This window comes from Emydura macquarii, unplaced genomic scaffold, assembly GCF_026122565.2.
Source record: "Emydura macquarii macquarii isolate MOO-44397 ecotype Brisbane River unplaced genomic scaffold, CSIRO-AGI_Emac_v2 contig_2846, whole genome shotgun sequence".
In the NCBI taxonomy this organism is placed as follows: Eukaryota; Metazoa; Chordata; order Testudines; family Chelidae; genus Emydura; species Emydura macquarii.
The window spans coordinates 639847-652505 of record NW_027132983.1 but is presented as its reverse complement, the minus strand read 5'-3'; the positions used below and the strand labels follow the sequence as shown (position 1 = coordinate 652505).

At 40.6% G+C, this 12659-nt stretch overlaps 1 protein-coding gene and 1 long non-coding RNA gene across 2 annotated transcripts in view; one reads left to right on the top strand and one right to left on the bottom strand.

Moving 5' to 3' along the window:
- DOCK3 (dedicator of cytokinesis 3) overlaps window positions 1-6008 on the bottom strand; it is a 460968-nt gene extending 454960 nt beyond the window's left edge. The window contains 1 exon segment of the mRNA XM_067568165.1: window positions 5606-6008. Coding sequence (XP_067424266.1) covers window positions 5606-5642 — 37 coding nt within the window. The 5' untranslated portion in view covers window positions 5643-6008.
- A 307-nt stretch (window positions 6009-6315) lies between these two features.
- On the top strand, window positions 6316-11947 carry LOC137166398 (uncharacterized). The gene is made up of 3 exons (XR_010923686.1): window positions 6316-6448; window positions 11489-11591; window positions 11889-11947. It is a non-coding gene; the product is annotated as an uncharacterized lncRNA (long non-coding RNA).
- The last annotated feature ends 712 nt before the right edge of the window (window positions 11948-12659 follow it).

Here is a 12659-nt window from a genome sequence, read left to right as displayed (position 1 = left end):
CAGGAGTAGAAGCCCTTTCCCTTTAATTTCTGAGGTACTTCCTCCACTGCTCCCACTCCTAGCAGTGCTTGCACTATTGTTGAAGCGGTTGCTGATGACAAGATTCCCTGAAGAGGGACGGCGATGGTGGAGGATGGGGGGTGTAAATTGGAACAAATATCCCAGTTCTATCGTGCGTAGGACCCATCAAACTGACGTGATCTGGGACCACTCATGGTAGAAGCCAGATAGACAGGATGAAAACAAAAAGGGGGGTGAATCTAGAACCATGACTGGTGCGCTGTCCTCAGGCGCATCATCAAAAGTTTTGCTTAGGGACAGGGGGTTACCTCATTTGGCTGGCAGAAGTGTTCAGTAAATATTTCTGTTCTATATTTCAGAAAAAACATGATGTAATTATATCATGATGACAAGTCTTTCTTTTTGCCTAGTATCTTGGGAGGATGTTAAACAATAGCTACAAAAGTTAGATATCTTCAAATCAGCAGGTCTGGATCACTTGCATCCACAAGTTTTAAAACAGCTGACTGGTGAGCACTCTGGACTTTTAAGACTGAGTTTTCAATAAGTCTTTGAACAGTGGGGAAGTTCCAGAAGACTGGAAGAAAGTTAATATTGTGTGTAGACTATATAAATCAAGCTAGGCTGGGCCTACTTATAAAATTAAATTACCAAATAGTACTAATAAGAAGTATATTGTAAATGTATAGTGGTGTTGGAATCCCTTTCTGAAAAGAAGTGATTGCATCACAACATGCTGTTTTCTTCTTTAACTATGTCTGGTATTTCATCAGGGTAACTGCCTTTCCTATGATTAATGGCCCCTCTTGATTGACCAGCCTCTCTAATGCAATTATCTTCTGCAATTAATTCATCTATACCTCTGTAGCTCTGTATTTTTCAAGGATACCTTTTGATCCTATCTTCTGATGGGTACCACCTCAGATATTACTCAGTTTTCATCTCAGCAAACCCCAACCCCCTTTCGTTAGGAAAGGGTGGAACTTTGTGACAAACAAGTGCTGGATTGTTGATTAAACAGAATTCAGGTAGCTAACACCTTCTTAGAAACATGTAGGTCTTTCCTGGTTTTGTTTGGATTTCCTTTGTTCTCTCATGTAATTACCAAAAATGCTTTGAAAACAGTGAACTAAAGAGTAGAAGAGGGAAGTAATCCCACTAACAAGTGCACTTCAAGACTGAGAAATCATTCCAGACACAGAACTGACATCTCACCCATCTTTCTTCTGAGACTACGGATCCAAGCTCTCAGAGAAGCTGTCAAGAATTAAAACCACCGCCTCTTGCTTGCATTGGTGAGTAAAATTGCTTTTGCAGCTAATATATACTGGACTTTTGGTTTGGGGGCTCATTTTATAAGTGTAGAAATTAAAGCCTTTCCGTCATCATTGCACAAGTCTTATGTCAATTCCTGGATGCACTAATATCAGATCCCAGTTGGTCAGGTAACATTGTGCCAATTTTTAAAAAGGGTAAAAGGAATGACCCAGGTAATTATAGGCTTGTCAATCTGACATTGATCCTGGACAAAACAACAGAGCAGCTGATATGGGACTCAATTAATAGAGAACTTAAGGAAGGCAATACAAATAATGCCAATCATTATGGATTTATGAAAACTAGATTCTGTCAAATTCACGTGTTTTAAATGAGATAATATGTTTGGTTCATAAAGCAAATAATGTTGATGTAATATACTTAGACTTCAGTAAATTTTACTTGGTAAACTTGGTACTCCAGCAGCCTGTCTGCAATCCCACACTGGCTTCCACCATCCTTCACTACAACCAAAAAGGTTACCCAACAAACTTCCGGTCCCAAATTTCTCCAATACAATGTGCCCTGAAGGGTCCAGCCCTCATTTGGACCACTCAGAGAAATAATACTGTTAGTTGCTCCTTTAAAGAAACAAAAGCACATTACAGCTTATTAACTTAACTGGGGTAAATATACTCTTCCCTTCAAACACAGCATTGAGTAGGTCTATACTAAACATAAAACAAATTTTATTAACAGGACACAAGTGATGTCAAGTAAACGAAATAAAGTTAGAAATGGTTACAAGCAAGTGAAAGTGAAAATGAATCTAAAAGTCTGAAATTTAATCTAGCAAGGTACCAGGCTTTGTTCATGATGATTTCTCAGTCAGTCAATCATTCTTTTTTTCAGCCATGGCTGACTTTCTCTCAGTCAGGACCTTCTGCAGAAGTGCAATATGCTGGCTTCCCTTGTCTTCCAAAGTGAAAGATCTATCCGTAAATAGGATTCTCTCTTATAGTGAGTTCCCAATGGCTTCAACCCCTCCTTGACTAAAGAACCCATCTTTTTCAACTTGCAAGAGCTCTGGTCTTTGTGAATGTCAAGTGATGGATGCCAAAGATATAAGCAAAGACAGGCACTCTCTTCCAAAATTCAATTAACTTGTTTTAAGAGGTAAGATGACCTTATGCAGTTTTTCCCTTCCTGTAGGCTTCCTATCCCCCTATATGTAAATAGGGTTTCCATTGTTTTGATTCCATCATGCTTAATTTACATAGGAGACCAGTAAACAGCTATGATGTTCCTTCCTGTCTGGGAGAGGCTTGTTTTTCCCCTTTGTTTGGGCACAGACTGAAAAGCCTAATATTAACAAGCATCCATAATTCTTTATAGTGTTAATATACACATTTTACGTTATTGATCACCAGTGTGTCACAGGCTTTCATAAAAAACCTCACTTGATAAATTTTTATAATACAGTAATATTGTATACAATCAATTCATTCAACTGCTTATCACTTGAGGTTCAGATCCCCTGTCTTTATAGCCCAGATAAGGAAACAAGTGTTACAGGAAAATGTCCAAGACTAGAGAAACTCTCACTATATCCCCCTGTTTTCACTCACTCATTTCTCACTTTAGGTTGACCTTTCCAGGCTTGTTTTGGGCCCAAACGGTGATCCCTCTCCACCTCAGGTTAAGCAAAATCAATATAATAGCTTTTGAGTTAAGACAACAGCACACACACACACACACACACACACACACACTTTACAAAGATCATCATGACCACATACAACACTCAAAAGAGGCAGAATATTAAAACCATCAAATTTCATGTGCTGTTAATCCATAGTGAGGAAGAATCAGTTTATAAGTGGAATTTAAGACAGTGATTAAAAATTCACTTTCCGACCAGAGTAAAAAAGTTTTTAGTTACATTATTACCACATTGTGGAACTTCATAGTTCTGCAGATGGGATTTTCCTGTATCTACAGTCAAATTAAAGCAAAATTAAACAGTTACCCAAAAAACAAACATGATGCTATACACAGGTATACAATTTTTTGACAAGGAAAATTTAAATACAAAAGCTTACTTTAATACAACATTACAGTTGCAAATATGAATCTAACCATATCAGAAAATTCACAACACACAAACTGTATATAATATTACCAATTACAATGTAGGCTTTTTTATAGGTTAAAAGGTGTATTTTGCAGAATATACACATTGTAATAACAATACTGCTGCAGGTGTCTAAACTGAACTTTCCCCTGGGTTTTTTTATTAATTAGTAGTAATAGTAGTACATTTTCAGTCTTATTACTTGTATCATCATAGGTTTTTGCATTTAATACATGTAACTCTGGTAGTGACATACACCAGATTTAATGGCATTTCTTGTACAACTGTATACCTTGGGTGTCTATACATTAGTAAGTTCTATGAAGCTTGTTCTAAGCAAATAACATTTGTATTTTCCATGTGTATAAACCTAGCAATAATAAAACTACTACACAGCTGCATTATGTGACAAATTAACTGAGAATACTTTGTCATGTTACTGGTCCTCTATATCCCTCAAATTTGCTCTAAATCATTAACATTTTAACTTGATAACTGAGCAGAAGTCAACTGTCACTTTAGAACGTAAGGTTTTCCCACATCATAAAGATACCAATTTTCACCATAAAATAGCAAGTGTTGATAAGAAGTGTTTAAAATATAGCACGTTTACAACAAACAACATGTGTTTGCAAATATGTAATGAATGTTGACTATGAAAAATGTTCGTTACTAGAAGTGCACTATGGAGTTTGACCAAAGCCACATCTACTATTAATAATGTACAATAAGCAATATCAAACGCACAGGAAAATAATCAATGTTAGCAGAAAGTATAACATTTATCTACATTTTCAGGGATATTACACAAGATTTGAAATTTTACAAAATTGAGGAAATGGTATATATCCTCTTCCTAAAAAACTGCTACTTAATTTCACCATAACTGTTTGTTTGTTTTTACCCTTTCTGGCCCCAAATCAAGCACCAACACTAATTCACATGCTAAAATGTGTGCAAAATGTAAGTTTAATGTAAATAATGATAACCCAATAGATTTCTGAGCATAACTTCTAAAAACTACAGCATCATATAGATTGATCTGATTTACTTTTAATAAGAATATCAGATTGCTACATGTTTACAGAAGTGTGCAAATCAGTTTTAGCTTAAAAAGCCCCAACCTTGCAGCTCTAGACTACAAGTGTTAAGTGCTGCCAGAATCCAAAAATGTTCATCAGCTTTCAATATCATAGTGATGGCATGGTACAGTACTAGGTTTTAACATTTATCTATATGTTACATCTTGTCTCTCTTTTCCTGGAAGGATACAGCCACACAGAACAAGTGCAAGGCTGGCGCCCCCTAATGACTTTCCATCATAATAATTCCCTTTCTCTAAATCCAGCCATATAAACAAGATCACCATAGACCACAGATTAAAAGAGAGAAAAAGGAATTGCAGATAAATAGATTAAGGTTGAGACATTTGTTTTCTAATTATTTCCACAGAGATAACGTATAAGTAGACCGTGGAAACCTTCTCCTCTCCTTCCACTCCCTCATCTCCTCAAAAATAAAAACATAAATAGTTCAATTGGATTTCCAATTCAGATAAACACTAGACTACAGATTCGAAAACCCGAAACGACTAAGGTCCCAAGCAGATGTTTCACCCCGCACACAGACCTCACGATGCTTATTTTATTATAAGCGGATAGCCCTTCAACGCACATGGTTGATGGGGGCAGCCCCCCTCATAGCATGGCCCCCTTCTCTCCCTACTGTACCTGGAAGACGAGGGGGGGTGCTCTGGCCTGTGGTGCAGTTGGGAACAGAGGGATGCGAACATTGTTGCACACGTTACTGTTTTCAAAAGGCGGAGAGACAACCGCTGCCATCCAGAAGCAACAACCCCACCCCCGCTTCCCGCCACCCCCACAAGGGAGCAAACCACCCCCCACCCCTAAACCGCGCGCGCGCCCGCCCGCCCGCCCGCCCGCCACGACCCCCCTCCGTTACAGCAAGTTTGGGCTCAGTAACAACGCCCGCCCGCGGCACTGGAGCTGGGCATCTTCGCAGGAGGGGCAGCCCCACCCCCGGACCCCGAGGGGTCAGCGCGGGATCCAGACCCCCACACAGGGCAGAAGGGCCAGCTCCCCAGCCACTGCGGGGGAGGGGGAAGAGAAGGGAGCCGCCGGCCGGCCGGTAGCTAGGGGAGCAGGGGAAGGAAAGAAGGGGCTCGGCACCTACCCACGCCGTATTTCTCCTCCTCGGTCGGGCTCCACATGCTGCTGCTGCCGGCGCCGGCCGCGGTCCCCCCTTCACGGAGCGCAACGGACGAGCCCTGCTCATGGAGCGGAGGCGGTTTCCCCAGCTGACAGCGGGGCCGCTGCTCCGCACAGCCTCCCGGGCACGGCAGCGTCGTCTTCTCCTCGCTCTCACTCGGGCTAGGCGCAGGTGCGGGGGCGGCGAGGTCCTCTCCCGGAGGAGCCGCCGCGGCAGGTGCCGGATCCCTCAGCGCTCGGTAGCGCCCGGCACGAAGCTGCGCATGGCCCCTGGGGATAGAAATGGTAGCAGCGGGTCTCGGCCGCAGGAGTCCCTGCTTCCCTCCGTCAGGTCACTCTCAGAAGCTCCAGCCTCCTCGCTGCTGCCGTCGTCGTCGTCGCCGCCGCCGCCGCCGAAGCACTGGCGTTGCTGTTGCTGCCGCCCCGCCGCTCGCCCCCTCCCGTTCCACATTGCGCGCATGCGCAGACACCTCTTCTGCCCACCAGCGCTCCCTAGTCCCGGGGTCGCACGCGACTAGCGGAGGGGAACGAAAAGGGCGGGAAGTGGAGCACGCGCGAGGCGTTAGTGGTCTCGCGCCACAGCAGATTCTGAGGGGAAAATGAGGAGAAGTGTCTCCAGGAGCTGAGGCTGTCTGAAGAAAAGACACCCAGCGAGTATCACACGTCTCCCGTTAAAACAAATCGCCACAGCTGCCAACACCGATTAACCGGCTGGATGGAAGGTGCCAACATGTTACCACCAGCAACCGACGCCTTTGTGGACAGCCAGGTGCCGAATTCACTTTGCCACATCAAAACAATTACAGCTGTGAGTTATTTTTCCTTGAACCTCTTTTGAACTAGGATTCTGCCAGCCGGGGGGGAGCACAGATACTAGAGTTGTCAAAGTGATGTCATTTGAATGCTTAAACTTTAACAAGTCTGTAAACAAAGCTATTGTTTAATCCGAAGCAGATTGTGTGTCACTATTATGTTGATGGCATTTGATACGTGTTGCAGTTGTCCTGCAAGCATGCTGTGTAGCTAACGTGACCTCTTCCAGTAGTACAAACAGGGAGAAGTTGTCAACAATTATTTTTGTGTACTTCCACTAACAGTGAAGTACTAAATCAACTCTTGCTCTAACCTTCAGTTTATGACACTTAAATAGGCAGATGCACTGTATGGCCTATATTAACTCGCATTTATAGAGCTGATTTCTTCTTAAAACATTTCACAGTGCTTCCCCAACTCTATGCCTAATAAAAGCTCCCTCAGATTGCAAGTATCTGGTAAATGAATAGGATACAGGAGGCTACATAATGGTGAAAGGCATTTTGGTCACATACACAAGGACAAAGTCCTTACTTAAAAGAATAAGGTTATTCAGAATCTTACTTTTTTATATATATATATTTCATTTGAAAAACTTCACAGTAAACAATCATATCATGGTCCAGGAAGGCATACTCTTTGAGCATCATAGGAGTTAAAGAAGGTCAGATTCATATACAGTATTTCAGTCCTGGTACAAATGCATAGACCAGGTTACGTAAGGGAAAAAACAACAATTAGAGTTATTGTTCTCCTGCTGTGAACTTTAACATTGATATTCCACCCTATTCAGTGGCTTTCTGGATTGAAATAATATTGGTTTTGCACTCCTTTCTCAATAAGAGACCTTTCAGAATGGAACTTCTAAGGCTTTTAGGCTAGGTGCTAGTGAAAAGTTTTCCAAGTACAGTAAAACCTCCCAAGAACGACTACTGATGGGAGTTAGCAAAAGTGGTTTCTTGTATGAGGTGGTCTCTCGTCAAAAGATTCACACATCAGAGAGCAGTGGTGTTCTGTGACCTCTGCAAGTAGTCACTCGTGACAGGTGGTCTCTCTTCAGCGGTCAAGTTATGTAATCCTATAATGTGGTGATTATGAACAGTTTAACAAGTTTCTAACTAGAAGTAAAGAGTGTTTATGTTGGTCATTGGAAAAGCAATTATCATTTGTAGTAAATGTTAGACTTCAATGACTTCTACTTAACCTCTGACATCAGTAGATCAGATATAGATTCTTCACCAAACCTTAGAAGCTGAAGGATGTATCATTCTAGATGTTTCCTAGGATTTCAGTAAGGTTTTATATTGGATTTATTACCTCAATTCCTGATAATTTACCTATTTTTTTCAATGCATACCTTCCATAATATAACTGAAGAGAACTGCTCTTTTTGCACAGCTCTTTCAGAAAATATGCCAGTAAGTTGCATTATATGCAATTTTATGGTTCCATAGTACTTTTTGTAATATAACATTTTGTTTTACCAAATGTGTTCTGTAATTATGTAATGAAACAATAAAGGTTGCTGAACTGAGCAACTGAGTTGACGTTGCTGTGGAAACCTTCATTATGAATTTTCTGACTTTTGTGCAATTACATTTTCAACATTAATGATGTACTGACAGCATTTTTAAGAGTACAAATAGAAAGACCTAAGCAGACATGTCCTCTTGCATTCTTGATTGAGAAAACAACTTGTATTTTATCAAACCTTACTCTACACATAAACGTATGCATACACATTTGCAGTAGTTTTGTTACTTACCTTCTTAAGGAACTCTCATAGCATACAAGAGTAGCTTTTAGTAATAACAAAATCAATAACTGAGAAATCATGAGATTGCTGAAGTTACAGATAGGATGGTACTAATTTAGGATTTTTCTATTCACTGTAACATTCAAATTATAACTCATCATAATGTAATAATATTCATAATCGATCATAATATAACTCATCTCTTACTTTTATGTGTACTAGCTGAATTTTCAATATTAGATATTTTACTGATCCTAAACTTTTTAAAGACAGGAGACAGTTCCTCTACTATGGCCATCTCTCTACCTTCTGCTTTAATGGATTCTTCCTAGCCCTCTCCTATCTGCCCTGTTTTTTACAGAGGTGATACATGCTTTTCCTCATGGCCCCAATTCTGCTCCTCTTTGAGGAAGAACTGAGCAGGATGCTGCTGCTATATGCAAGGTGCTTCTGAGCACCCTCACCCACTGAAGACAATACAGACTAAGTGTGAATAGACAAGGTGAAAATTAGACTAAAACAAACTCTAAAAAGGTGGTGGGGCTAGCAATTAGTAGTGGGGACAGACAGGACCTTCAGAGGACCAAAATATTTCATTTTAAAGACAGATTGGTCATTTGTATATCTTGACCAAACAAAAGGTGGTATCAGCAGTTCCAGTAATTCTTTAAGTATTGAAATGTTTTATGTTTTATTTACAATATTCTAAAGGTCTGATATTTAATTCCCAAATATCTCTTCAACTACAGTTATCTTGTTAGTTAGTACATTTGTACTTCCCAAAGAGTGACAAGAGTGGCAGGTATCCTACTTAACAAATCACTATCCTCTACAGCAGCGGTTCCCAACCTGTGGTTCACGGACCCCTGGTGGTCCGCAAGGCTACTACAGGGGAATCCGAGGAAAAGAAAAATAACATCCTCACCAAGGAAATGATTACTGAGTGTATATTATATCTTTGTTATTACATTAGATTTCCATAAAAAACACAGTGTAAAAAACTTGTAGCAGCATGTGGTGGTCCGCAAAATGTTTGGAGGCTGAAAAGGGGTTCCCACACTTGAAAAGGTTGGGAACTGCTGCTTTACAGCACAGTAGGTGGAATGCAATTTTACATCATTTACAGTTATCAAATGTATTTACAGTGGTTTCATTGACGTACATTCACAATGAGCCCTCTACCAGCCCAATACAAATTCTGATTTCTTTAGCAAACATTCTTACCCTGAGAAAAGTGCTAAATAAATATCTTGTCCTGTAAAGGAGCCACAGGAGCTAGTCCACTGGGGAGGAAGAAGTTGCTCAGGGTCAGCCATATGCAGCAAAGGAAGCCCAGAGCAACATATAGTAGCCTTGCAAATAGAGCCAACTTTAGCATTGTTGGGCAGGCCTGCAAAACAATGTTGTGCCTCTTCTCTTCCCTCCAAATGTAATGGACTATCTACCGTCATGGTTATACCACTATGCACAGGATTAGCACAATGATGCTTTGTGATACACCCCAAATATAATGATTGTGTGCATTTCCAATCTCCTGTTGCAGAATTGGAGTCCAGCTGCTTGTTCGTTCCATCTTTACTATCATTGTAGATCTTTAAGTTTTAGAGGATCTTGGCCAGGAAAGATTCTGGAAATTTAATTCAGAAACCAAAATGAAAGCTGAGATTTTCCTTAAATAGCTAGGGCTCCTAAATCTAAAGGATCCTTTGAGGATGGGATTCATGGGTCCCAGAGACTGGCTGTACTTGCAGATCATCAGCCTCAATTCCCCTCACAGCGACCCTTTGAGCTGTCATTGTCTAGGAAGCAGCACTGCAAGTGTCTTTCCCCACACTTCTGTCTCACAAACTAAAGAAGGAATGCCAAATCCCTCACATTGATGCTTATTTAAACTGGAAAAAGACATGTTAGAGAAAATGTTTAACTAATAAACACAATGTTAAACATGACTTAGCACCAACAGTAGACAGGTATAGTTTGTTTAAAATGTTCAAATAGTTTACCCTAGGGTTTTAACTATTTTAAACACAACTGTCACTATCTATACATAGTGCCAATTCATGTTTAACATTGTTTTAGTTAAAATACATTAGTTAGTACATTTTACAGCATAATGCTTTTTCATAGTATATGCGTGGTCTAGAAGAAAGGAGGCTGGGAAAGGAGAGACTTGCAAAAATTTCCTTCCTGTAAATAGATCAAAGAACCAGGCAGAGGACAGAGTTGAATGGTCACTTCAGATACTCTGCAAAGGACATATGGGGATCAAGCAGTGCAGGTAGCTGACATTGAACTATTCTTGCACAACTACACTGTCAGTGGTATCCTGATCCTCTCAGTCCTCAGTTATCTTGGGATACTTATCCCTATTGCCCTCTTCACTTCCATATGTCTAGCAAGGACATATATACCTTTCTCTTTCTTCCCAGTCCCTATATTCCTTATGGTTGTTATTGGTGATATAATGGGGTGCATCAACAACTGAAGTCTGTGTTCAAGATATGTTGCTACTGGCCCTACCCTCTGCTAACAAGGGATGGGTTTTGTTTCTCCCCGATAACTCAGATCCCAGAATGGGATAAGCTGGTTATCCATGCCTCAGTTTCCCATACTCTGCATCTCTGTTTCCCTTCAAGTACACATTCTCCCCCTATTAGTAGGGTGGTCTGGTCTGTTGAGGCAACTTGACTCTCCAGCTAAATCATAAATCTCCCCCTTTCAGGGGAAATCAAAGGATCTCAGCTAAACATACCAAACAAGTTCACCCTTTTTCACAGCCACAGTGGTCATCTTCATGCCCACGGTGTTCTCCCTTTTATGACAGAGGTTTTTCCCTTGACCTCTAAATGCAGGGGTTCTTGAATGTGAAGCTACACAAATTCAGATGAACCAAGGCATACATTTTTAACTGTAAGAGAAATTAACCATTGGAACAACTTGCCAAAAGTCAGTGTAGATTCTCCATCACTGACAATTTTTAAATCAAGATTGGAAGTTTTTCTGAAAGAAATGCTCTAGGAATTATTTTGGGGAAGTTCTATGGTCTATGTTATACAAGAGGCAAGACTAGATGATCACAATGGTCCCTTCTGACCTTCCAGTCTATGAATCTGTTAATTTATTTTCAACAGCTGGGCCACTGTCCCAGCTTCAGGGAATGCTACTCCCCATAACTCTTCCCTGTGCTGAAGTAGTACTTTAGCCTTTTCCCCATGTTTAAAAAGAGTCCCTCAGCTCTTATTGCATCAATCCACAGTAGTTTCTCTCCTCTTACTACAGATGCTCCTCACAGACTTCTCCTTAGGACTGTAATCAATCCATCACCTTTGGTAAGAGAGTTGTCTACTCATCCCTTCCAGGGGAAACTGCTAAAAGATACAAGGTAAGTCACCCTCTCTCTAAGACCCTAACTAGTGAAATAGCCATCTGCTCCAAGCTCATCCATCCACATCATTGTTCCCTCAGAGCTACTTCTGATATTGCTTAGGTTGCCTTTTAACTTAGGTCTTTACCCCAGAACTTCTTTCAGCTTCCCTAAACACCTTCCTAGGCCTGTTCAGGCTAAGCCCTTCACAACCCTTTTTCCCTGGCCTTTCCCTTGTAAGAAGTATAGATGTCAAATATTCCATGAAAAGATATTGTTAACAACTATAATTTTCTCTCTGCCTCTTTCAATCAGAAAACCATCCATCTGTGTCAACCAAGATTATAATCACACACCCCTATGCCTTGTCCAACTTTAGCTTTCTCTTGGAGCTAAAGGCATTGGGAACCAATATGCATAGCGGACAGATGGGCCACCTTCTCTCGGCAACATCAATTAAACTGAAGCTGAAGTACACATTCCCCAGGAAGGGAAAGCTTGATAAGCAGTCTTCCAACTATTGTTAGGTCCTCAGACCAAAGACTCATAATTTACTGGTGGATGAAACTTCCATCTCTTGCTTGGTCTAGCTACAGAGTGACAGACAAAAAAACTGCCCTTTTTTTCCTGTGCAGAGTGCTCTATTGTTTCCTGTACATTCACCAAGCACTAGAGATGAGAATAGAAACTATAAAAGTTAAACCAACTGGAAATAACATGCCATGGGACCTAAGAAGTCCAAACCGACTAGCTTTCACCCCAAATGTGAAACTACATGTGTTTGCTTTCTGATTCAAAAGCACCATCTTTCCATCTGTGAATAAAATGTTTTGTTCCTTCAATATGTCTTTCACCCCAAATTAGAAGCTATACATTTCTCTGCTTTGTGAATCAGATAAACCAACTCTATATATGTCAGTAATGTCTCATGTCCTATTTAAGTCCTAATGATGTAAATGAAAGTTAAAAGATATAACCAAAGAATGCACAGACTATGTCACCTAAATTTAGAGGAATTTTAAGGGATTTTTGTTTGTTTTCTTTCTAAATGAAGAAACTACAGAAGAGGTATAAATGGTACAGTAC